Raw genomic sequence first — 24,083 nt, forward strand, 5'->3', positions numbered from 1 at the left:
AAACTGCTGTTGTACAGAAAGCTTACTGACAGAAGTGACAGAAACTTGTATTTGATCTGTGTTTATGACAATTTTCTATCACCTCATTTGAATGACAATATGAACCCACAGCTAGTCTCTCCAAAATGCTTTATAAAGGGGTTGCAATCTCGTTATTCTCCTGTGCCAGTGTATAAAAGGGCCAGAGTATTTTCAGGTACAAGTCATAAAGGAAACGGAGAACAAAAATGGTATTTCATTTTGGCACCTGAGCTCTCCCAGGGAAATGATGGGATTCCCAGCCCCCTCATTCATTTAGATAAATGTACAAAAAAGAGAAGACACTGGTGAAGTTAGTCCTGGGTGGACGGGCATAAGAGTTGTAATTGAAGGCGAAAATTTAACAAAAACAAGAGTACCTCGCTGGAACTTAGCTTCTCGACTCCATTTGTTTTATTATCACTATTAAGGATTTTTTTATGTATATGCCGAACTCAAACCTGAGTGTTACTTTGTGAAATAACAACTATGTCAAAGCCTCAAATAGTATTACAACAAAACCCAAAGCATAAGACAGGCTCTTATAACAGGTATGTTTCTCCCAAGCTAAATCTGGAGTGACTAAAAGAGCCAGATAACTCATGCAAAAATGAGGAATGAAAGATAATAAATTCTTAAATCATATTTAAATAATAAATGAAATATTCTTGGGTTTGCTACTTTGCTTTATCCCTTCTTGGAATAAATTATTTATTAGACTGAATGTTGAGACTCTGGGACCTTAGGATATTCTTGAGATACAAATTTGTCAATTTTATAGGGGTGAAATACCATTTCCTGTTTTAAAAGCAAAAGGTAAAAGTCTACCATTCAGAAAGTTTATAAGGTTTCGCAATAGCTGTTTTAACACAGAAATCTGTTTATTAAACCCAACAAAACAGAAAATTATACCAGCCCTCAATTTTTGAATTTTCATTTAAATAAGCAAACTCTAAATCCACACCTTAAGAGATGTTTGTGCATCTATGTATTTCCAAAATACTCATATTTCAATAAGATTTTCACATTATATTCACCAACAGTATCACAAAAGGTTTTTTTTTGTTTTGTTTTTTGTTTACATAACTGTAAGGAACAGTAATTCTAGAAACACTAGAAGAAAAAAGCATAGCAATGTCCACAGTTACAAGAAAAAGTGCACATTACTTGGTCACAATCACAGTCATTACTTGAAAAACTATATGTAACAAGTAGGTAAGAAATATCACTGATGCCTTAAACTCATTATCAAAAAACTGAATGACATAAATTTTACATAAAAATAAGGCAAATTCATGAATCCACAAATAATCTGTAATGCAACCAAAGCTAAACAGAAAAAAATTGTACAAGAAGCATAAACTGATGTATTTCTCCTAAATATTTTAAAAATAGGCTGCCTCAGTACACAAAGAAAACACCCTTCATGTGTACCCAACACACTGAAATAAGGAAGGGCAAAGTATGGGAAATGTTGGGGGGGGGGGGGGACAGTTCATTGTAAGTTGCAGCTGTATCCGCTTAGAGTTCTTTACATCATTTTTACCGGGAACTATAAATCATACAACTCATATCAGGAAAGGTAATGGTCTTTTTTGGAAACTATTTCTGAAATAGAGAAATGAAAAGAAAACTACACACAAGAGTGCAAATTTTCAGATTGTCACTTGCAATCTCTTAACATTCAGTCATCTACATCCAATTGCTGCTGTAAGGATGCCTGTAAGACAGCAGCAGCAATCTGGGGTGAGCTGGAAGAAACCAAGGTGTGATTTTTTCCCCCCAGTGATAGGTCTTTTTAATATTAAAAACTTCTGTGCTGCAAACCTCTATGGTAAAGCTGCAATGTTGCGTGGGATGCTTGAGTGCAGAAATGCAGGCTTCTCTTGGAAGTAGTTCCTGATGTGATGATTTAAAGAACGTAGACAAGGGTTGTTTATTTTTGTGTTTTTTGTTGTTGTTGTTGTTGTTTTTCCAGCATCGCGTTTTATCTTTGTAGAAAGAATTTGGAAAGAGAAGGCAAATGGATGTGGAAAGGTACTTACAGTAGTTTCTCAAAACAGTTCTCTTTTAGGACCTATGGAAAAGTTACCAAAGTAAAAATGACAATTTTGAATGAAAAACAAGTTTTCTTTTTATAAAAATTACATATATATATATATTTAAAATACAAGATCCTTTTTATTGTTATATCCTATAGCAACAAGAAATTTTGGCTTTTTATTTATTTTTTTGCCAGATACTGCAGCTTTCAGTCCAATAGGTCAGTAGCAAATTCCACTAATATTTCAGTTGGATCTTGAACAAGTTTTATACCACAAGCTTCTTCTCTTTTATCCTTGAATTTGGAATATACAACCTTTTTTTTGTTTTTGTTTTGCCCCAGCTAGTTATGCTGACACACTAAAAACAAAAAAAAAACAGTCGGCTAGACACAAAGTATCTCAAGTACTTCAGAGGTCAGAGTTCCTTTGAAGCACCTTAATACATCACTTTAAGGATCAAGAACAATGTGGCATAATGGAAGTATTTCTCTTAAGACTGCAGTAAGACCACAAGCATCTCTGCTGGGAAATCAAAATGTCATTAGTGGAAACTGCAAATTTAGACCTCAGTGAATAGGCCCGTCATTTGAGTCAGTTCTGTTGTAAAATAAGATTTTCCAGTTCATCTGCAGAACGTAATAAAAATGCAGCTGATTCTCGATATCCTGCCACGAGCTGTCTCACGGCATTGATTTCAGTTGGACTCAGCTGGGGTCTGGAGCTTGAACTGCTAGAGGATCCTGAGCCAGTTGCCAACTGCCTCTTCATGCTGAGATCTGTGGGGCCTAGGAAAAAATAACGACAAAATTAGATGCGAACAATTTTTGTTCTGATACGGTGAACATGAGCATCAATCACCATTGACTTAATTCCCGAATTCTTTCGTGAGAAGCTGCTGATACCTTTAATCAAAGGCATCTCTCAGAAAGACTAAAGAGCAACACTGATGCAAAATGAGCAGCTAGGTGTTCTCTCAGACTCCTGGTCTAGCCTCTGGCAATCTCCTCTCGTGGTGGCAAGTCAGTAAAGACCTCTCTTAACATGTGGTTTTTGGAAAATTCAATTTTAAGTCTCCTTTCCACAGGTAGAAGTTTTTCTGTAGTAGGTTTACAACGATGGGACTTACAAATGCTTTTTATTGGCTATGTTCGTTATCAAATAATTTAGACCCCACTAATTCAGAAGTTGAAACATCCTAGATGGTGATGTTAATGACACTGAATTACAAACTCCTCTATTTAAAACAAAGGAAACTGAGAGCTGGGGGAGTTCAATACATGTTTAGAGTTCAACTTTTAAGTGGCACAATGAGAATGCGAATTGGGTAATTTTTCGTTTCAGGCCAATGCTTTTTTTCCCACCAGGTTGACTAGTATTTAAAACTGTGGACATACTAGAACGAAGTTTGCTTTAGAAGTGTTCAATAAGTAAAGGATCAATACAAACAATTCACAAAGAAACTTGGAGTACTCCTTTAGGTATTAATGTTCCTTCTGTGTTTATCTGCACAAAATACTCATGTGTCAAAACTTTTTTTCTTATATATATATATATATATATATATTTAAACCAAAAGAGATACATCTGGTTTTTGGACACTTTGTAAATTTTTACTCAAAAATAATTTATATTTTGTCATTTTTATGTACATATGTACCACATCTTCTTTATCCAATCACCTGTTGTAGTACACTTAGGTTCTTTCAGTGTTTTGGCTACTGTGAATAATGCTTCAATGAACATAGGGGTACATATATCTTTACAAATATATCTTTACAAATAAGTGTTCTCAAAATTTCTATGTACATACCCAGAAGAGGGACTGCTGGGTCATATGGTAATTCTATTCTTATTTTTTTTTAGGAACCTCCATACTGTTTGCATTGTGGCTGCACCAATTTACATTCCCACCAGCAGTGTATGAGGTTTCCTTTTCTCCACATCCTCTCCAACACTTTTTATTTCTTGTCTTATTGATAGTAGCCATTCTAACATGCATGAGGTGGTATCTTGTCGTGGTTTTGATTTGCATTTCCCTAACAGCTAGTGAGGTTGAGCATCTTTTCATATATCTGTATGTCTCCTTGGGAAAAGTGTCTGTCCAGGTGCTCTGTCCATTTTTTAATCGGATTTTTTGTTGTTGTTGGACTATATGAGTTCTTCATGTATCAGAGGTATCATTTGCAAATGTCTTCTCCCATTTGATTGGTTTCATTTTTGTTTTGTTGATGACTTCTTTTTTGTTTTTTTTTTGAAGCTTTTTTTAATGTAGTCCCATTCATTTATTTCTGCTTTTACTTCCCTTGTATTTGGGGTTCAGTTCACAAAAATCTTCTGAGACCAAGGTCCGTAAGTTTAGTGCCTATGTTTTCTTCTATGTATTTTACTGTTTTAGGTCTTATATTGAAGTATTTAATCCATTTTGAATTAATTTTGGTATATGATGTTAGATAGCAGTCTAGTTACATTATTTTGCATGTGGCTTTTCAATTTTCCCAACACCATTTATTGAAGAGCCTTTCCTTTCTCTATCGTATGTTTTTGGCTCCTTTTTAAAAAAATTAGTTGACCATTTTTGTGTTGGTTTATTTCTGGGATCTCAATTCTATTCCATTGGTCTGTAAATGGTGAAATATTGTCATTTGAGACAATATGGATGGATCTTGAGAGTATTATGTTAAGTCAAATGTCAAATAGAAAAGGTCAAGAACCATATGACTTCAGTTATATGTGGAATATAAAACAAAGCAACAAATGAACAAACTCATAGACACAGACAACAATATGGTGGTTACCAGAAGGGAAGGGGGGTGGGGGGAGGATGAAGAAGGTAAAGTGGGTCAAATATTTGAGACTGGGTGGGGAGCAACCAAAGTAATATACAGATGTTATATTATAGAATTTTATATCTGAAACATATATTGTTATTAACTAAGGTTGCCCCAATAAATTAAATAGATAAACTTACAAAGTTATTTTAAAATCTTTAATTCAGACATTTGTGTTAAGATGCTTTGCAGCAGTTATTGTTGGATTAATACTATTTTATTATATATCTAAGTGTTCATTGTTATAGTTCTTACCTTTCAGCAATTGCTGTAATAAATTTGCAGTGAGTAATAACTGTAAAATCCTTGAATATTACTAAGCACATAACTAAAGGTATGCTCAAAAACTATAGTTATTCTATAACGTGAAAATATTTTAACAGATTTGTTTCTAAACATATAACTTCTCAGTTCATTTCATGTACTAAACAAGGGATGTCATTTTATCCTTCTAGTTCTCCTTGAGGCATGGAGACAGGTCAAGACCCAACCCCCTCCACCTCTAACCTAAACGGAGAAGTCTTCTGTCAGCCAGGAGGCAGTTGTCCCATGAGAGAGAAATAGCTTCACTTGGAATTTAATTAGGACAGAGATAAGACTAGCACACAAGAACTCTGACATCGGAGAGAAACTTATGTCTACTTCTGCCATGACCTTTCAAAGCTTTGATTTCCTAGCAGGAGTTAGCTTCCATTTGTTCATGTTATAAAATCATGATACTGACATAACAAGCTGGAAGGGAGAGATGGAGGGAGGTCACACTTGCAAACTGAAATTACTGAATAAGTATTCAGCCACCAGTTTATTTGGAAAGTTTTGAGTGGATTAAAAAACTTCATGACATAACAGGGCTTCTGGTCTCTGGATGAACTATTTTAAATAGGTTTTTCTTTACATTCAAGAATGTACTAGTTCCCAGTACTAGTACAGATCTTTATGAAGGAAAGTTGAAAGAAATTTCCTCTCAGTTATGTAATCTCTAGTGTCTGGTTGGCTGATGATCATTATTTCATTAGAAGGTATAACATTTTATGAGAGTTTTGCTGACTAGCCAAGTTGCTGGTTGTCATCCTTAACTGAAACTGACAAAGTGTGGGATTAAGGCTCCAAGTTTTGAGATGAGAGAGATTGTGATTTTATTTGAATATAGTTGCCCCTTGGTATTCATGGGGGATTGGTTCCAGGATCCTCCCAGGATACCCAATTCTGTGGATGTTCAAGTCCCTAAAAGAAAATGGTGCAGTATTTGCATATAACCTAATGTACATCCTTCTGTATAGTTTAAATCATCTCTAGATTACTTAATACCTAATACAATGTAAATGCTATGTGCAAATAGTTGTACTGTTTAGGGAATAATGACAAGAAAAAAGTCTGTACATGTTGTAGATCAAATGACAGAGTACATGTCAGCAACAACATAACTTTTTTGTTTTCAAATATTTTCCATCTTGGTTGGTTGAATCCACAGATGCAGAACCATGGATATGGAGGGCCAACTGCATTGCAGTTTATAGATTACTCTCCATCTCTGGTTCAAGGCTATAAGCTTCCAAACTAAGATTATGGGCTTCTACTTTCTTACAGATCATTATTAACATAGACAACTCTATAGATAGCTCCGTAATTTAGAAGCCACGCATACCTCTGTCAGTGTTCTGGAAGAAAGTTGACTTCATTATCTTGCTTTCTTTTGGATCTACATGATTAGGATTGAGTATATAAATCAAAACTACAAGGAATTATTCTGGATGAGTGTTTATCATTCCAATCTTCAAAGTTATGAGGTTGGGCAAGGAAGGCAAATATATATAACACAAAAAATATTCACAAATGGACAAATTATTTAAGGGGGCTCTCAGCACCTAGCCCCTCACTAGAGACTCACACTGTCACCCTTTCAGCCTCTCAGCATTTCAGTGGGGACAGTAGAACAGGATGACTGGTCCCATTTTAAAGTTGGGGAAACAGTTCCAGACAGGTTCACTGGCTTGTCGAAAGCCATGATGAGTTCCTGGTCCTCCTTCCTGCACCACTGTGGCCCAGCTCAGAGGAGATTTGAGTAGTAGGATAGAGGAGCACAAATGTCCTGACAGGAAGAGCAAGGAAAAGTGTGGTGCATGGGACACTGAGGGGTGCTGGCTGTGGGGAGCCAAGTGGGGATCGGGTTTAATATAAGATCCTACTGAGGTGGTGTCTGTTGGTGGCTTCATGGTCGGGCATCAATTTAATCATGGTTATTACTTGTCCCAGTAGTTCTAGTTGGCTTGTGGTGATGTCCTCTGACTCCTGGCATCTTTTGTAAGTGGACATCAGTCCATGAATGATGGAAAAGCAATACCAGAAACAATGACTAAATATTTGCAAAGTAGTTCAACATCCTTCTTGCATTATCCTTTGAAACCAGGTCCTCAGATTATCAGCTTGGGTACCTGAGATCATGATGAGTCTCATCTGGAATTGTGTACTTCTAGCCATACAAAATAAATCTGGAAGTGTTCCTTCTTCTATTTTTTTTTTGGAAGAATTTGATAGACTGCACCAGTAAAGACATCTGGTCCTATGCATTTGTTGGGAGATTTCTGATTACCTCGATTCAATCTCCTTGCTAGTAATCGGTCTGTTCAGATTTTCTATTTCTTCATGATTCAGTCTTGGTAGGTTATTTCTACAAATTTATCCACTTCTAGCTTGTCCAATTTATGATCCTATATATTTCAATGGTATCAATTGTAATTATTCCTGTTTTCATTTTTGATTTTTTAAGTCCTCTTTTTCTTGGTGAGTCTACCTGAACTAAAGGATTACAAATTTTGTTTATCTTTTCAACACACCAAGTCTTAGTTCATTGATCTTTTCAATTGTCTTCTCAGTCTATTTCAGTCTATTTCATTTATTTCTGCTCTGATCTTTATATTCTTCCTTCTACTAACTTTGGGCTTTGTTTGTTCCCTTTCTATTCCTTGAGGTATAAAGTTGTTTGAGATTTTTCTTTGTTCTTGAGGTAGGCATTTATTGCTACGAATTTCCCTCTGAGAAGTACATTGCAGACTGATTACTTCCAGTTGAACACTAAGCTGGAAGTTCTTCAATTGAATAGTGAAAAGGATTTTGAAATACGGGAATCTACTTTTGCTATTGCATCAAGGCCCCAAAACCATCTCTGAGCCTATAGGGTGTGCTCAGTAATACATATCCACTAGAAATTTGAGGAAATGGAGATTTAACTTTTTGTTTTATTATATGTTTGACAGTATGGGAAGGTTTTAAGCAGCTAGCCGTTACTTGTGATCAAACAATGTTGGTCAACTAGCACAGCACAAACTTCACATAAAAGCATTGTTTTGCCTTGTAATTTTAAATTCATCAGGGAACTTTGTAATTTCTGTAGCAAATGCTAATTTCCAAAGCCATTCAGTGTTTGATAATAAAACTTGAGGGCAGTTCTTGTTCAGAAAAAAATTAATATTAGCCCTGACCTGAAAAAAAATTGCATTAAAAATTTACCACTAAGCCATCAAACTACTGTGTCGTAGTATGTATTAGGATATATATATTAGGATATGCAGAATCTATTTCTGACAATATTTCACAGAAATGATTAAATTGATGAGAACAAATGAAGATTAAAGTTGACACTACTGTTTCAATAATGCATGCAAGATTCAAATGTTTTCCACACTCTACCTGCTGATAAACAATTCAAAGAACAACCCAATGCCTTGTTTTAACAAACTTTGAAAATTTGTCCAAATAAGCCTGTTTTTGCTTCATGAATCTTAGCAGATTCTACAAGTTGTACTTAGTTGTTTCTTAACTTTGAAAATATTCTCAGCTACAGTTATTTCATTCATACTATTCATAGATGCCCATTCTGTCACTTCAAACTCATCATTGATTCCTCAAATAAACAGTAACAGTAACATCTCAACTTATTAAAATACAAGGAAAACCACTTGAAATCAGTTGACTTGTTTTTTTAATTGGCTATTGATATTCTCAATATCTCAATTTCGTCAACCCTCTAAGCACTGTTTTTGCCATAATACTAATAGTCAAACAAGTTTATTTTCTCTGGACACATTCCTTCAGCTGCTGCAATCAATTTAATAAACTTACCAGGAAGTGAAGTAACTTTTCCTAACTGACAAATACATGAGCTACTTGGAAACTTACTTTGTTTGCAGGCTAATTTTCATTTTATATTTTGATCACATGTTTAATAGAGGTATTTTATTAATATTATTTTCATACTTTTATCTCAAAGAGTGAAAAAAATTATTCTTCAGCATCTTAGCTAAATTAGCTAATGTATTTAAAGCATCCTATGCAGCACCTGGGCTATAGCAGATACACATTACTAGAGTCAATATGCTAATGAGCTACATTTATATTCACAAGTGATTGCAATATAATTTGCCTTTTTAATACTGTTCTGGATGAGAGGATTACTGTAGCATCACAAAATGAGCCAGGGTGATTTCCATTTCTTTCTCTTTTCCCCTTTTTTTAGATCTGTTTGTATAAAATGATTATCTAGTCCTTTAAGTTTTGGTAAAACTTATTTGTAAAACCATGTTGGTCTGATTTTTTTTTTTTTTTAATGAACAGATTTTTATAATAATTCAATTTATTTAATTATTAAAAGTACATTTGGAATAGCTAGTCTTTAGTCTATTGGGCAATTATATTTTTGTAAAACACAGTATTGTAGCTCTAAATTTTCAAGTATACTAGCATAAAGCTATTAATATTTTTTAATTTTCTTTTTTGAATTCTTATTTTATGTTTTCTTTCTCTTAGTTTACCTTGTCCAATATTTTTAAAGTCCTTTCAAAAATTCTGCTTTTGATTTTGTTGGTCTTCTCTATTACTTTGTTTTCTACTTAATTTCTCCCTTTATTTTCTTCTAAAGTCTGCATTTTCTAACTTCTTGAATTAAACGAGTAGCTCATTAATTTTCTATTTTTTTCTAATGTGTATGGCAAAATACCACTATAGTTCTACCCCACAAATGGAATGTGTACTGCTTTCATCTTCATTAATTATAAATCTGAACATAATGTTATCAGTATATTCTTTGTCATAATTTGCTTAAATGATCAACATGTCTGAATGAATATGTATTATCAGATAGTTGGGGACAGGTTCGAGATATAACCGGAATAAATTTTAATTATTTTTTCAAATCCAAATAATTTTATTTTCTCTCTATTAGTTTCCGAGAGAAGTGTGTTAAAAGTCAATGGCTATGATTGTGGATGTGTCAATATCTTAATTTAATTTAATTAATTTGAGGTTATGTTATTAAGGCACATAGTTTCTAGACAATTGTGACTTTCTGATAAACTATTTCCTTCATTATTAGGTAATAAGTCTTTCACACTCCAAAGCTTTTATCTTAAACAATTTTTGACATAAATATACATACACACACTCATGTGTGCATATGTATAAATTTCCTTTACTTCTGGAAGATTGTTTTGTGTGGGTCCATTTTACCAAAATAGAGCTACATTTTGTTTACACATCTGCCTAAGAATCTATCCTTTAACAAAGGCAATGGAAGTAAAAGGTAAAATAAATGAATGGGACTATATGAAACTTAAAAGCTTCTGCACAGCAAAAGAAACCATTGACGAAATAAAGAGGCAACCAACTGAATGGGAGAAGATTTTTGCAAACAGTGCCTCCAATAAGGGACTAATACCCAAAATATACAAGGAACTCATGAAACTCAACAACAAAAAAACAAACAACCCAATTGAAAAATGGGCAGAGGACCTGGAGAGACATTTCTCCAAAGAGGACATACAAATGGCAAATAGACATATGAAAAAATGCTCAACATCACTAATCATCAGAGAAATGCAAATAAAAACCACAATGAGATATCACCTCACCCCAGTCAGAATGGCTGTCATCAACAAGACAAATAGTAACAAGTGTTGGAGAGGCTGTGGAGAAAAAGAAAAGGAACCCCCATACACTGTTGGTGGAAATGCAGACTGGTGCAGCCGTTATGGAAGGCAGTGTGGAAGTTCCTCAAAAATTTACGAATAGAATTACCATATGACCCAGCAATCCCTCTCCTGGGTATCTACCCAAAAAATCTGAAAACATTTATACATAAAGACACGTGCGCTCCAATGTTCATTGCAGCTTTGTTTACGGTGACCAAGACATGGAAACAACCAAAATGTCCTTCGATAGATGAATGGATAAAGAAGTTGTGGTATATATACACAATGGAATACTCTTCGGCGGTAAGAAAAGATGAAATAGGACCATTTGTGACAACATGGATGGATCTTGAGAGTGTAATGCTGAGTGAAATAAGTCAGAAAGAAAAAGCAGAGAACCATGTGATTTCACTGATATGGGGTATATAAACCAAAAACAACAAAAGAACAAGACAAATGAGAAACAGAAACTCATAGACACAGACAATAGTTTAGTGGTTACCAGAGGGTAAGGGGGATGGGAGGTGGGAGATGAAAGTAAGAGGGATCAAATATATAGTGATGAAAGGAGAACTGACTCTGGGTGGTAAACACACAATGGGATTTATAGATGATGTAATACAGAATTGTACACCTGAAATCTATGTAATTTTACTAACAATTGTCACCCCAATAAATTTAAAAAAAACTAAAAAATAAAAAAAAGAATGGATTTCAATAGAACAAGACATGTGTTAATGTAAGGTCTGGGGTCACTCCATCTTCAGGGATTTAGGGAAGAGAGATGGTCAGAAGCTACAGTTCAGTGGGAAATGTTTGTCTCCTCTGAAGTCTATGTTAAACTGAAGCCATTTTTAACCCATTTAGGTCCACTGTAAACCTAATGATGGTGCTTTCAAATACTTAACTTCTCTTGACCTCATTACATACCTTATCTACTTAACAAACACTGATTAGTGAACATTAGGTTACCAAGGAACAGTTTATTTACCTGTAGGTTATGTACTAAGTTGCTGAGCATATTCTACAGACATCTAAGAAAACACAAAAAGCAAGATACAGATCACTGCCAGGGCCAAGTAACTGTTTAAGGCAGTATGCAAGGGAGAAAGGAATATATAAATCACCCGTACTCTCCCCGCAAATTATGTTTCCCATGATGATTTGTAGGCAATTTTGATTGTTTACTTTAGACTATAATAGTCAATATCCCATACATTAAAAAAAAAAAAAAAAATTATACGTGATTGTCCTGGGACAAATTTAGCTGAGTCTTTTATGTACTTCAAAAGCTCTTGTAGCTGCCTTTAAAAATTCATGTATTAAGTTTTCCTTTTACCAGGTCTTCTCTAGTTCATCTTTTTTTATTTCCATTGTTTTTAATCCATTTGCTTTATTTCTAAGTATCTTGTTTTTAAAAAAGATCAAAGAGAAAAATTGTAGTTGAACAAACATCTCAGCATTTTTGTTCCCATTTCAATGTGTTTTCCTCTACAATCAATTTGAAAAGACTCAGTCACGGTCTTTGAATCTTCCCTCTACTTACATTTGCTCATTCTTGGTACTCAGTTCTATAAACTGCCTGAGTTTATTCAATGTGTAAGCTTCAAACGCAAGGTTTTGCAGAGACCTGATTAATCATTTCGATAAACTCAAGGATGAACTACAAGAGTGAGTTACTATCCCAGCAGTCTTAGACATTTGTGAGGGGAAAGACTTTTAGCATGCTTCTGTTTTCTGCCTATTTTTGGCTTGTGGGAAAAGACAAATATTACAGTAGAGAGAGAGGAGTTACTGTTTAACTTTAGTTGAATCAAATGTACTACATGATAGCATAATAAATTACTGCATGATTTATGGGTTTATATATTTACATACATGTATAACTTCTTTTCTCAAGTAACAGAAAGCAACCTCTAAAACCAAAAAAGAGTGTCCATTATTTTTCAGAGAGCTGAGGTAAAAAATATCATAATTGCTTAGACAATTGGGTTCTGCCTTTTTTTGGCCACTGTTAAAGTCTTACCTCTCCAAAGATTTGTAGTAAGTGTAGTAAACAAGGCTCAACATAAGATAAAAACCTCTAGAATACCCTCAGGAAAGACTAGATGTTTGCTTTTAGATGTTTGTTTTATTCTTTGACAGTTTTATTTTGCTCCATTTTTAAGGGATTTTTAAAAAAAAAACACAAGCCACAATTTTTCAATATCAGTTGTAAAATGTATCTATTTATGGGTATTTGTTCAATATTTCCAGAAATATTTGAAGACACTTTAAAGATGTAAATTAAATGAAAATTCTACACTTGTGTTAAAACACTGATAACTCAAATAATAAAAACGTACTAATGAATTTGTAGTTGGACATTTTATCTGCAAACGATGACATCTCATTTAATACATAAAAAGATATAGCATACAGTGATAAGATCATAATACTAGCAAGTGGAAAACTTGGGTTCAAATCTTAATGCAGAAACTTTCTAGATATGTGAGTTGTGAATTTCGGTAAGTCATTTACCATCTCCAAGATTCACAAGTAAAATGTGACTAATTCTTAACTGGGATCCTACGCTTACCTAACTTATCAGTAATCAGGGGTTATTTAGGTTAAAGTTTAAACATTTATTTAAAATGATGTATCTCATTATAGGAAAGGTTCTCCAGAAAAGCAGAACCAGTAGGATGTGTGTGTGTAAAATACATGAATTGGCTCACTCAATTGTAGAGGTTGGGAAGTCTCAATTATCTGCAGTTGACAAACTAGCTCCCCAGGGAAGCTGATGGTGTAGTTCCATTCTGAAAGCTGGAAGGCTCAAGACCCAAGAATTGCTGGTATTTTACTTCAGGCCCCAAAGCAGGAGAAGACCCATGTCCTGGCTCAGTTAGGCAGAAGGAGTTCCTTTTTGTTCTATGCAGGCCTTCATTTAATTGGATGAAGCCCAACAATAGTAGAGAGCAATTTTCTTTACTTAGTTTACCAATTTAAATGTTAATCTCATTCAGAAACACCCTCCCAGACACACCCAGAATGTTTGTCTAAATATCTGGTTCTCCTCTTGGCCAGTCAAGCTGACATAAAATTAACCATTACATTCATATACCTTACTCAAGATAATTCCCTCTCTGTTATCTCAAATGGAAGTATTCTAAGTTACTTTTAATGTTTTCAGATACATAAAAATGTTTACTGTAAGATGGATAGATGCCTGTTATGCAAAAAAAAAAGAATGAAAGTTGCTTTTTGTTCTACATTCTCAAATAATTGCCAGATAGTGAATACACAGCCACATAACAGTTTTTATACCAGTGATTTAAAAACATAGAAGAACAACAACCATAGCAGAAATACTGATGGCTCATGAGGTAGGGCACATGTAAATTAGTGAGGTAATTACTTCTCTGAAATTGGGATTACTAGTAATTAACCAAGTTGATAGTTACTATAGTAATATAAAAATGCAACACTAACTCAGCTTGGCCAATGTATGGTGGACAATAATTTTTAGCAAAAATTCCTTAAAGTATGGTAGAATAATTTGTCTCACTGGCTGTTATAAAGGACAAAATTATTTTTTTCTTATTTAACTATTTTACAAAGTTCTTGTCACTATCAGCAACCTGAAAAATGTGTAGGTCTATGACATTGTTTCTATTCATGTGTTTTAATATCTCGCATTGTTCACTATAAGTAGATAATTATGGAAAGCATTTATAGGATATAACATTTATAGATCCCATATATATAAGCTTATAGGTTATATATTTATAGAATTGGATGTGATACAAGCATCATGGTGGAGTAAAAAGACTCTTTTGCATCTCCCCTTAAATCTATAACTATAACTAGTTGGACATCTAGACTTCAACAAAGGTTCCTCTGCTCAACACACTAGCACACCTGAGAAATCTACGCACGGTACACCTGAAAGTGAATGTATTAGAATACATAAGGGGGGCAGCCGGATGGCTTCAGTTGGTTAGAGCACAAGCTTTCAACGAGAAGGCCGCATGGGATGGTCCCCTACAACTAAGATTGAAAACAGAGACAGGATTTGGAGCTGAGCTGCACCCTCCACAACTAGATTGAAGGACAATGACTTGACTTGGAGCTGATGGGCCCTAGAAAAAGACAAAACAACAACAACAACAACAACCAAAAAACACTGTTCCCCAATTAAAAATAAATAAAAAGAACACATAAGGAAGGCAGGATGGGGGGCGGGGCAGAAAGACAGTGTTCACAGATGTGATTCCCTGGATACCACAGCTGAACCTATGGCTCCAGCTAGCATGGGAACAGTGGAAGAGTCGCGGTGTGGCCCCCACACAACAGCCCAGCAGAGAGTAAGAGGGGGCAGAAGCAGCACCAATGCCATCCCCCCATTGCTGTGGTGGAGCCTGGCAGCAGCAGTGGAAACATGTCTATGGCCTTCCAGCTATAGCACAGTGGTGCTAGCAGCCAGAGGGAACCAGACAGCACGATGGGCTCATGAACCCAGCTTCACCCCACATGCCATATCCTCTCACCACTAGTCATGCCCTGAGACTAAGGTGACCTGGATGCAGTGGGGACACCTACCACCATGGTCACCCAGGTGGTGACTCCAATGACCATAGCAACACCCTGACTGAGCATCTCACCCCTCCCCACTAGATCCATAGGCACCCCCAATGCACTAAGTGCTAATACCACCCTTCCCCCCACTCTGCAGCTGGCTCCTTGTTTCATGCTCAGAAGTATAATGTCAAGAGCAAGTCCAGTAAATGGAGAGCTGTCACTAAAACAAAGATCTGTGGGCAAAGGAGAAACCACAAACTTGGACTATAATGCTAACTTCTGTAAAACCCATAAAATGGAGACAAACGCCAATTATAACAGCACCAATAAACAGTATAGCCCACCCAAAGGCAACTTGTAAAGATTTAATGAGATGTCTGCTACACAAAACTACTAGAAACATGTCAAATTGGGAAAACATGTCCTCACTAAAAGGTAATAATTTTCTAATAAACAAGCACTGAAACATGGAATTTTGTGATCTAGCTGAAAAAATAATTCAAAACAGCTATTTTGAAGAAACTCAACAAACTTACAAGAAAACCCAGAAAGACAATCCTATGAATTCAGGAAAAAATGTACAAATAAAATGACATTTACTAATATTATGAAAAAGACCCAAACAAATTCAGGAGCTGAAGTATTCAATTCATGAAATGGAAATTGCAATAGAAATGAAAATTGCAATAGATAATATCTGTAGTTGAATAGAGCAAATGGAAGACAAAATAAGTGAATTAGAGGATAGAAATTTTGAAATAATCCACTGAAAGCAGAACAAAGAAAAAGAATGAAGAGTGAAGAAAGTCTACATGATCTTATGACATTTGATCAAAAGAATAATTATTAGAATAATTAGGATTCCAGAAGGGGGCAAAATAGAGAAGGGGGCAGAAAGTTTATTTAAAGAAATAATACCTGAGAACTTTCCAAACCTGGGGAAAAAGCGGGGCATCCAAGTTCACAAAGATAGTATCTCTATTATCTCAATGCAAAATGAAAACTCTTAAGACAGTTTATAATGAAACTGGCCAAAATCAAAGAAAGCAGCCAGGGAAGAAAAGTTTGTAACATAACAAAGGAAACACCCACTAGGCTATCAGAAGCTTTCTTAGCAGAAAACCTACAGGAAAGAAGGGCATGTCATATTCAGAGTGTTATTTAAAGTGTTGAAAGAAAAAAATAGCCAACCATGAATACCCTATATGCCAAAGTAATCCTTCAGATATGAAGGAAAAATGACTTTTTCAAAGGAAAAAAAAAGCTGAGGAAGTTCATCCACTACACCTGACATGACATGAAAAAAATGCTGAAATTGGGTCTGCAAGACGAAACCAGGCTAATCAGTGACATGAAACCATACAAAAGTATACAATACACTGATAAAGGTAAATACACAGAAAATCTAAATCTGTAATAGGATGATATTAAACATTAAAAATAATTATAGTTAACTCTAATGAATCAAACTATAAGTAGAGGTGAATAATGATATAAAAAATATGAAAAGGGGCAGTAAAAAAGGTAAAGCTTTTTCAGGCAACTAAAGTTAAGCTGCTCTCAACTTAAAAAGGGCTTTTTAATCGATGAGATGTTTCATGTTAAGTCTTAGGGTAACCACAAAGCAAAAACCTACAGTAGATTGACTAAAGAAAGAAACAGGAAACAGAACAAATCAATATAGAAAATCACAAATTTATAGAGGTAGACAGAAACAGAGAAAAAGAAACAATGAAAATACAAAATAACCAGAAATATATCAAGTTCTTGCACATCAAAAATAACTCTAAGTAGATTTAACTCACCCATCAAAAGTCAGAATAGATTAAAAAACAAAAAACAAAAAACATGAGACCCAACTATATGCTGCCTACAACAGACTCACTTCAACTTTAAGGACAGACATAGGATCAAAGTGAAAGGATGGAAAAAGGGGTCAATGAAGAAATAACATTCATAAATATATATGCACCCAACATCAGAGTACCTAAATATAATAAGCAATTACAGGTCTAAAGGGAGAAATAGACAACACAATAATACCAAGTCTCTTCAGTACTCCACTTTTAGAAATAGGTAGATACAGATAGAAAAATCAACAAGGAAACGTCGGACTTGAACCATACATTAGACCAAATGGAACTAACAGATATTTGTAGAATATTCCATCCAACAAAGGCAGAATACACATTTTTCTGAAGTGCATACAGAATATTCTCCAGCATAGATCATATTATGGAATGCAAAACAAGTCTTAGCATATTTAGGAAGATTGAAATCATATGAAGTTTCTTTTATGATCACAATGGTATGAAACTAAAAACCAACAAAAAGAGGAAAGCTGGAAATTGTACAAATATGTGGAAATTAAACAATACACTCCTGAACCAATGATAGGTCAAAGAAGAAATCAAAAGGGATATAAAAATATATGTATCAAAACCAATGAAAATTGAAACACAACATACAAAAATCTATGGAATGCTGCAAAAGTAGTCTGAGAAGGAATTTTATACTGATAAATGCATATTTCAAGAAAATAGAAACCTGAAATAAACAACCTAACTTTACACCTCAAGGAATTAGAAGGAAAAAGAAAAATAAGAACTAAGCCCAAGTTAGCAAGTTAGCAGAAAGAAGGAAATAACAAAGATCAAATAAAATAAGAGATGAGAAAAACAATAGAATAAAATCAATGAAAATGAGAGCTGGTTTTTTGAAAATACTGTTTTAAAAATTGACAAATCTTTTGCTCAAGTCCCTAAGAGAAAAAGAGGACTCAAATAAAATCATACATGAAAAAGGAGATGTCATAACTGATACCACAGAAATACATAGGATCATAAGAGACTACTATGAACAATTATATACCAACAAATTGGACAACTTAGATGAAATAGATAAATTCCTAGAAACATAACGTACTAAGACTGAAATAAGAAGAACTAGAAAATGTGAATAGACCAATAATGAGTAAGGGGATTATAAAAGTAATCAAAAACCTCCAAGGACATAAAATCTCAGGACCAGATGGCTTCACAGAGGACAACGACCACACAATTAAAGAAGAATCAATGTCAATCCTTCCTAAACCCTTCAAAAAATTTGAAGAATGATCATAAGAGACTACTATAAACAATTATGCACGTATAAATTAGACAACCTAGGAAAAAAAAGGACAAATTCCTAGAAACACAATTTAATGATGAATCATGAAGAAATAGAATATCTGAACAGACTGTTGCTAGTTAGGAGATTGAATCAGTAATCAAACACCTCCCAACAAACAAAGTCCAGGACCACACAGCTTCACTGGTAAACCAAACATTTAAAGAAGAATTAATGCCAGTCTTTATAAAACTCTTCAAAAAATAGAAGAGATTGGAACACTTCTATTTTTCAAGGCTAGCATTTCTCTGATACCAAATGAGACAAGGACACACAAGAAAAAATGATAGGCCAATATCTCTGATGAACATAGATGCAAAAATCCTTAACAAAATATTATTAGCAAACCAAATTCAACAGTACATTAAAAGGATCATACAGCACGATGACATGGGAATTTAGTCCAGGAACGCAAGGGTGATTCAGCACAAGTAAATCAATAAATGTGGTACATCACATTAACAAAATGAATGATAAAATCATATGATCATGTCTATTAATGCAGAAAAAGCTGTTAACAAAATTTACCATCCATTCATGATAAAAACTCTCAACAAGTAGGTATACACGAAACATACCTCAACATAATAAAGGCCATATATGAAAGCCCACAGTTTCCTTATATAAAAGCCCACCATACTCCATGGTGAAAAGCTAAAAACTTTTCCTCTAAGTGCAGGAACAAGACAAGGATGCCCTCTCACCACTTTTATTTACCATCGTATGTGAAGTCCTAACCAGAGCAGTTAAGCAAGAAAAGAAATAAGAGCCATCCAAATTGGAAAGATAGAGGTAAAACTTTCATTATTTGCAGGAGACGTGATGTTATATATACAGTGGTACCTCGGTTTTCTAACGTAATCCATTCCAGAAGACCATTCGAGTTCTGAAACGTTTGAAAACCGAGGTGCGGTTTCCCCATAGAAAGTAATGCAAAATGGATTAATCCGTTCTAGACCTATAAAATCAACCCCTAAAACTGCAAAGTTAGCATGAATTTTACTATCTAATGATACCACAGATCCATAAAATTTTCGGCATTTGTAAACCAAAATGTTAGTTAATGGAGACGTTTGAAAACTGAGGTACCACTGTATAGGAAGCCCTAAAGACACCATCAAAAAATAGAACTAGTGAATAAGTTCTGTGAAGGTGCAGTATACAAAATCAATGTAAAAAAAGATCTGTTGCATTTCTGTACACTAGTGGGAAATATCAGAATGACAAATTAAGAAAATCTCATCTACAATGATATCAAAAAGAATAAATACTTCGGAATTTAACTAAGGACATTAAAGACCTGTACACTGAAAACTATAAGGCACAAAGAAATTGAAGAAGATACAAATAAATGGAAAGATATTCTGTGCTAATAGACTGGAAAAATTAATATTGTTAAAATAGCCATACTACACAAAGCACTATACAGAACAATGCAATTACTATCAAAACTCCAGTGGCATTTTTCAATGAAATAAAACAAGCAATCCTAAACTTTGTGTGGTATGACAAAAGCCCCAAAATAGCAAAAGCAATCTTGAGAATGAGGAACAAAACCAGAGGCATGATCATGCGCCTTGATTTCAAACTATATTATAAAGCTACAGTAATCAAAACAGTATGGTATTGGCATAAACAGACACGCTGATCTGTGGAACAGAATAGATTACCCAGATATAAACCCACATATATATGGTCAATTAATTTATGACAAAGGAGCCAAGAATATACAATGGGAAAAGGAAAGTCTCTTCAATAAGTGGTGTTGGGAAAAGTGGACAGCCACATGCAAAATAATGAAACTGGGTCACTATATTACACTGTACACAAAAATTGAGTCAAAATGATTTAAAGACTTGAATGTAAGACCTGAAACTATAAAACTCCTAATAGAGGCAGTAAGCTACTTGACATTGGTCTTGGCAGTAAATTTTCGGATCTCACACCAAAAGCAAAGACAACAAAAGAAAAAGAAACAAGTGGGACTACACACAACTAAAAAGCTTTTGCAGAGCAAAGGAATCCATCAACAAAATGTAAAGGCAACCTTCTGAATGGTAGAAAACATTTCCACATCACATATTTGATAATATACAGTATGGTAATTATAGTTAATAATACTGTATTGCATATTTGATAGTTGCTAAAACATATCTCATCACAGGAAAAAAAATTTTGTAATTATGAATGGTGACATATGTTAACTAAACTTGTGGTGATCATTTTGCAATGTATACAAATACCAAATAACTATGTTATACAACTGAAACTAATATATTATGTGGCAATTATACCTCAATTTAAAAAACAGAATTTTAAGAAGCTGTATTTGGAGATATAATACATGTGCCTGCTTTTCCTCAATGACTTCTTATCAGATATTTTCTTTGTCAAAAATCAAGAAATTTAAAAGTTAAGCACAATCATTTTTATGAACCTAGGCACAATATTTTCTTGTATGGGAAGGTAAACAGGGTTGATGGATTTCCATAGATGCTAATGTCCTCCTCCCAATTTCTTAACCTTTGTTTTTAAGTTGCATAGAATACAAATTAATACCTTACAAGAAACAAGAAATCATGGGAGTAGACCATAGTTGGACAGAGTGGTGGGAGAAGAATGCCCTGTGGAAGATGAGAATATGAAAGAGGTGGTTATATTATAAATAAACAAAAACATGTCTGTTTTGAAAGATCACAGCAAAAATTAACATAATATGACCAACCTTGTTTCACAATTATGAATAAACTGTATTCATGAATATCTTTTGAGGAACAAAGTGTTAATAAAACATGATTATCCCTGTAATATTGCCCCAAAGAACAATAAGAATAATTTATATTTCCAGAAATAGGAACCAGAAAAAAACTCCTCAATTAGAGTAATGTACAAGCTACTTTTAGAATCATTTCAAGTACTCAAGAGGATTATATTCCCTAATAGGTTTAAATTACCAGAAATAATTTGTTTCTCCCTAAGACTGTTGAGATATTAGCCAGAATGTCAGTCACCACACATTTAATTTTGTAATTATTTGTTACTTCTGAATTTGAGTGAGTGGACCAAATATCAACACCAGAGGAGAGTTTGCACTGTGTGGACTCTTATTCAAACGCATATACTTCCACTAGTTCTAGCAATTATACATGGACTGGAGGAGGGCTTTCAGAAAAAGCATTTGTATGTTAGTCAAGAGCCAAATGCCATTTGAAGTGACCGCAAGCCTTGAAATCACAAAAGGAAATATTAGGAATGTAATTGTAATCATACTTGGCATTTGACATTTTTAACATGAAAGAGGAAATAAAGTAAGGCAACTCTGGCCTTCCTACCCTCTGAAAGTGATCCAGGCCGACAGACTCCAGATCTCTAGTGAGGCTAGGGGAGCAGCCTTGTGCCTATTTCAGGAAGATGAATCAGTACCCAAACCCAGGAAAGAGGAATGTAGAAAATGGCTAATTCAATTTCCATATAGAGTGTACAATTTCTGACTTAGTAGAAAAGTAGAATATTCTGAACTCCCCAAGAGAGCTCCTTGCTGAGGAGTAGCAGAGGGCTGTTGAGGCCAGTAAAATGTAACTGATTTGTTCAGCTAGATTCCCAGAGGACGTGTCCAAGTTCAAAGGATGTTGCATAATGGAAACAACTAAAGCCGGCCATCATGAGTTCATACCACCTGGAAAGCCCTGAATGATATACCGCAATACTTACGGAGTCTTCTTTGCATTCCTCCCCTTCCGTAAGTAGGTACAACACAAAATTCTCAAGAGGACCTTTAGCGTACATAAAGATCCATTTTACTGTAGAGAATAGGCTTTCAGGAAGCTGCTGCCAGAAAAGGCTGATCAATATTGAGCTGTAAAACCATTACATGCGCTGGGCAGTTCAGGAAACAACCAGGGCCACTCACCTCTCTTTTCAGAACACTTTCTCTGAAGCTCCCTGACCTACAGAAATACAGAAGCCTAGTGAAAGATTTGAGTGCTCAGTCAGATAGACTGACAGATGGTTCATTTTATTTTGCAGATTATTCATCTTTTTCCTTTCAGTTTTCCAGCAAGTGATTAACATAATTTCCAATCGTTAAAGTTTACAAATAAGCATCATTTCTCTGAAATTCTGTATCTCAATATGTATGTGTGTAAATCGTTCATAGTCTCCGTTGAGTTCTAGGTTGTTATAGTATATGTGGAAAAGCTGGATAAACAGAATAAACTCAGGCAAAACTGTGGTCACATTTCAGGTAGTTTTGGTTTGAGTTTGCTTTCTCTAAACATCACACAATTTTAAATTCTGACACAATGAAATTCCTTAATTTTTTGTTTGTTTGTTTGTTTTATGAAAGAATTTCAATCTAAAGTGGAACCAGAGGATATAAACTGGAAAATTTCACCCATCTGCCCTTGCAAAAACAAAACTTAAGAACTGAGAGACTGATTTCCCATAAAGGCCTGATGTACAGAAAACTAGTAATATTGGAATCTTAAGTGATAGGGACCTAATAAGGGGTTGCCTCATATCAACCTTGGAAAGTTTTGCTTCTGGTTTCCAGAGGTATGAACAAGAAATAACCCAGGTCAGGCTGGTGTTGCAAAATGAGCTGAATTGAGCTTTGTTTTTATGACTGAACTGGTTTTTTCTCCTCAGGGAATTTTCAAAGCTTGTCTCCATTTGTCTTTTTATTTTACCAGATTCTAACAGAACTGTATCCTCTTTACATTCCTTGCCCATAAATACAGTCTACCCCAAACCCTCAGTGGACTGGACTTGCCTGTGGCTTGCTACAATTTGTGTCCTGAATTGCAATTCCTCTGCTATTCCTGAATAAACTCATTTTTTTTTAGCTTGCCTCAGTTTACCTCTTTATTTCGGTCGACAGTTTCTGGTTTTAAACTCATCCCAGCCTATGTCAAAGAGGTTTTCAATACCTATGTTACAACTTATTAATAATTATCAGAACCCTAAAACAGCTGAAAGTTATTTAAAAGCTGAGCAGTTGAAATGGAAAGCATTACTAGTTAAGAATCACCGTTCAAGTTTCCATCAAGTTATTCATTGACTCCACTTGTTTCACTGAATAGTACATACATAATTAAATGCGAGGAGTCTGGTGGAATAAATGTAGCAAAGGTTTTCTGCAATAATAAAACCATATAAAGGCCGATATAATGGTGTAAGGTGAGAATAGTTGAACCTAGATTCAGTGTTCTTGAATACAGTAGCCAGTCACCATTTTAACAAATGAGCCTTTGATTGAAATGTGTCCGAATGTGATTGAGGAACTGAATTTAAAATTTTACTTTTAGTTTCAATAGCCACATATGGCTATCGTATTGTACAGCACATACGTATATCGATAAACTCATATTTGAAAGAAAAGGAAAACAAAGTAAGGATACAAATGATTAGGGTTTAAAGTATGAAAATATCCGATTAAGTCAGAACATCAAAGGTATACACATGGGAGAAATGTGCTTCCTCCAGAATAGACAGTCACAAAT

At 34.6% G+C, this 24,083-nt stretch overlaps 1 protein-coding gene across 6 annotated transcripts in view; it reads right to left on the reverse strand.

Annotated features, from left to right (window-relative positions):
* Positions 1-857: 857 nt before the first annotated feature.
* The window catches only part of NOL4 (nucleolar protein 4), a 309,725-nt gene continuing 286,499 nt past the window's right edge, over positions 858-24,083 (reverse strand). For all 6 annotated transcript variants that reach the window (XM_074340178.2, XM_019740844.3, XM_019740845.3 and 3 more), the window contains one exon: positions 858-2,848. In XM_074340178.2, coding sequence (XP_074196279.1) covers positions 2,655-2,848 — 194 coding nt within the window. In that variant the 3' untranslated portion in view covers positions 858-2,654. The remainder of the gene's footprint in view (positions 2,849-24,083) is intronic.

This window comes from Rhinolophus sinicus, chromosome 4 (assembly GCF_057876585.1).
Source record: "Rhinolophus sinicus isolate RSI-liver-muscle chromosome 4, RSI-T2T, whole genome shotgun sequence".
Taxonomy (NCBI): Eukaryota; Metazoa; Chordata; class Mammalia; order Chiroptera; family Rhinolophidae; genus Rhinolophus; species Rhinolophus sinicus.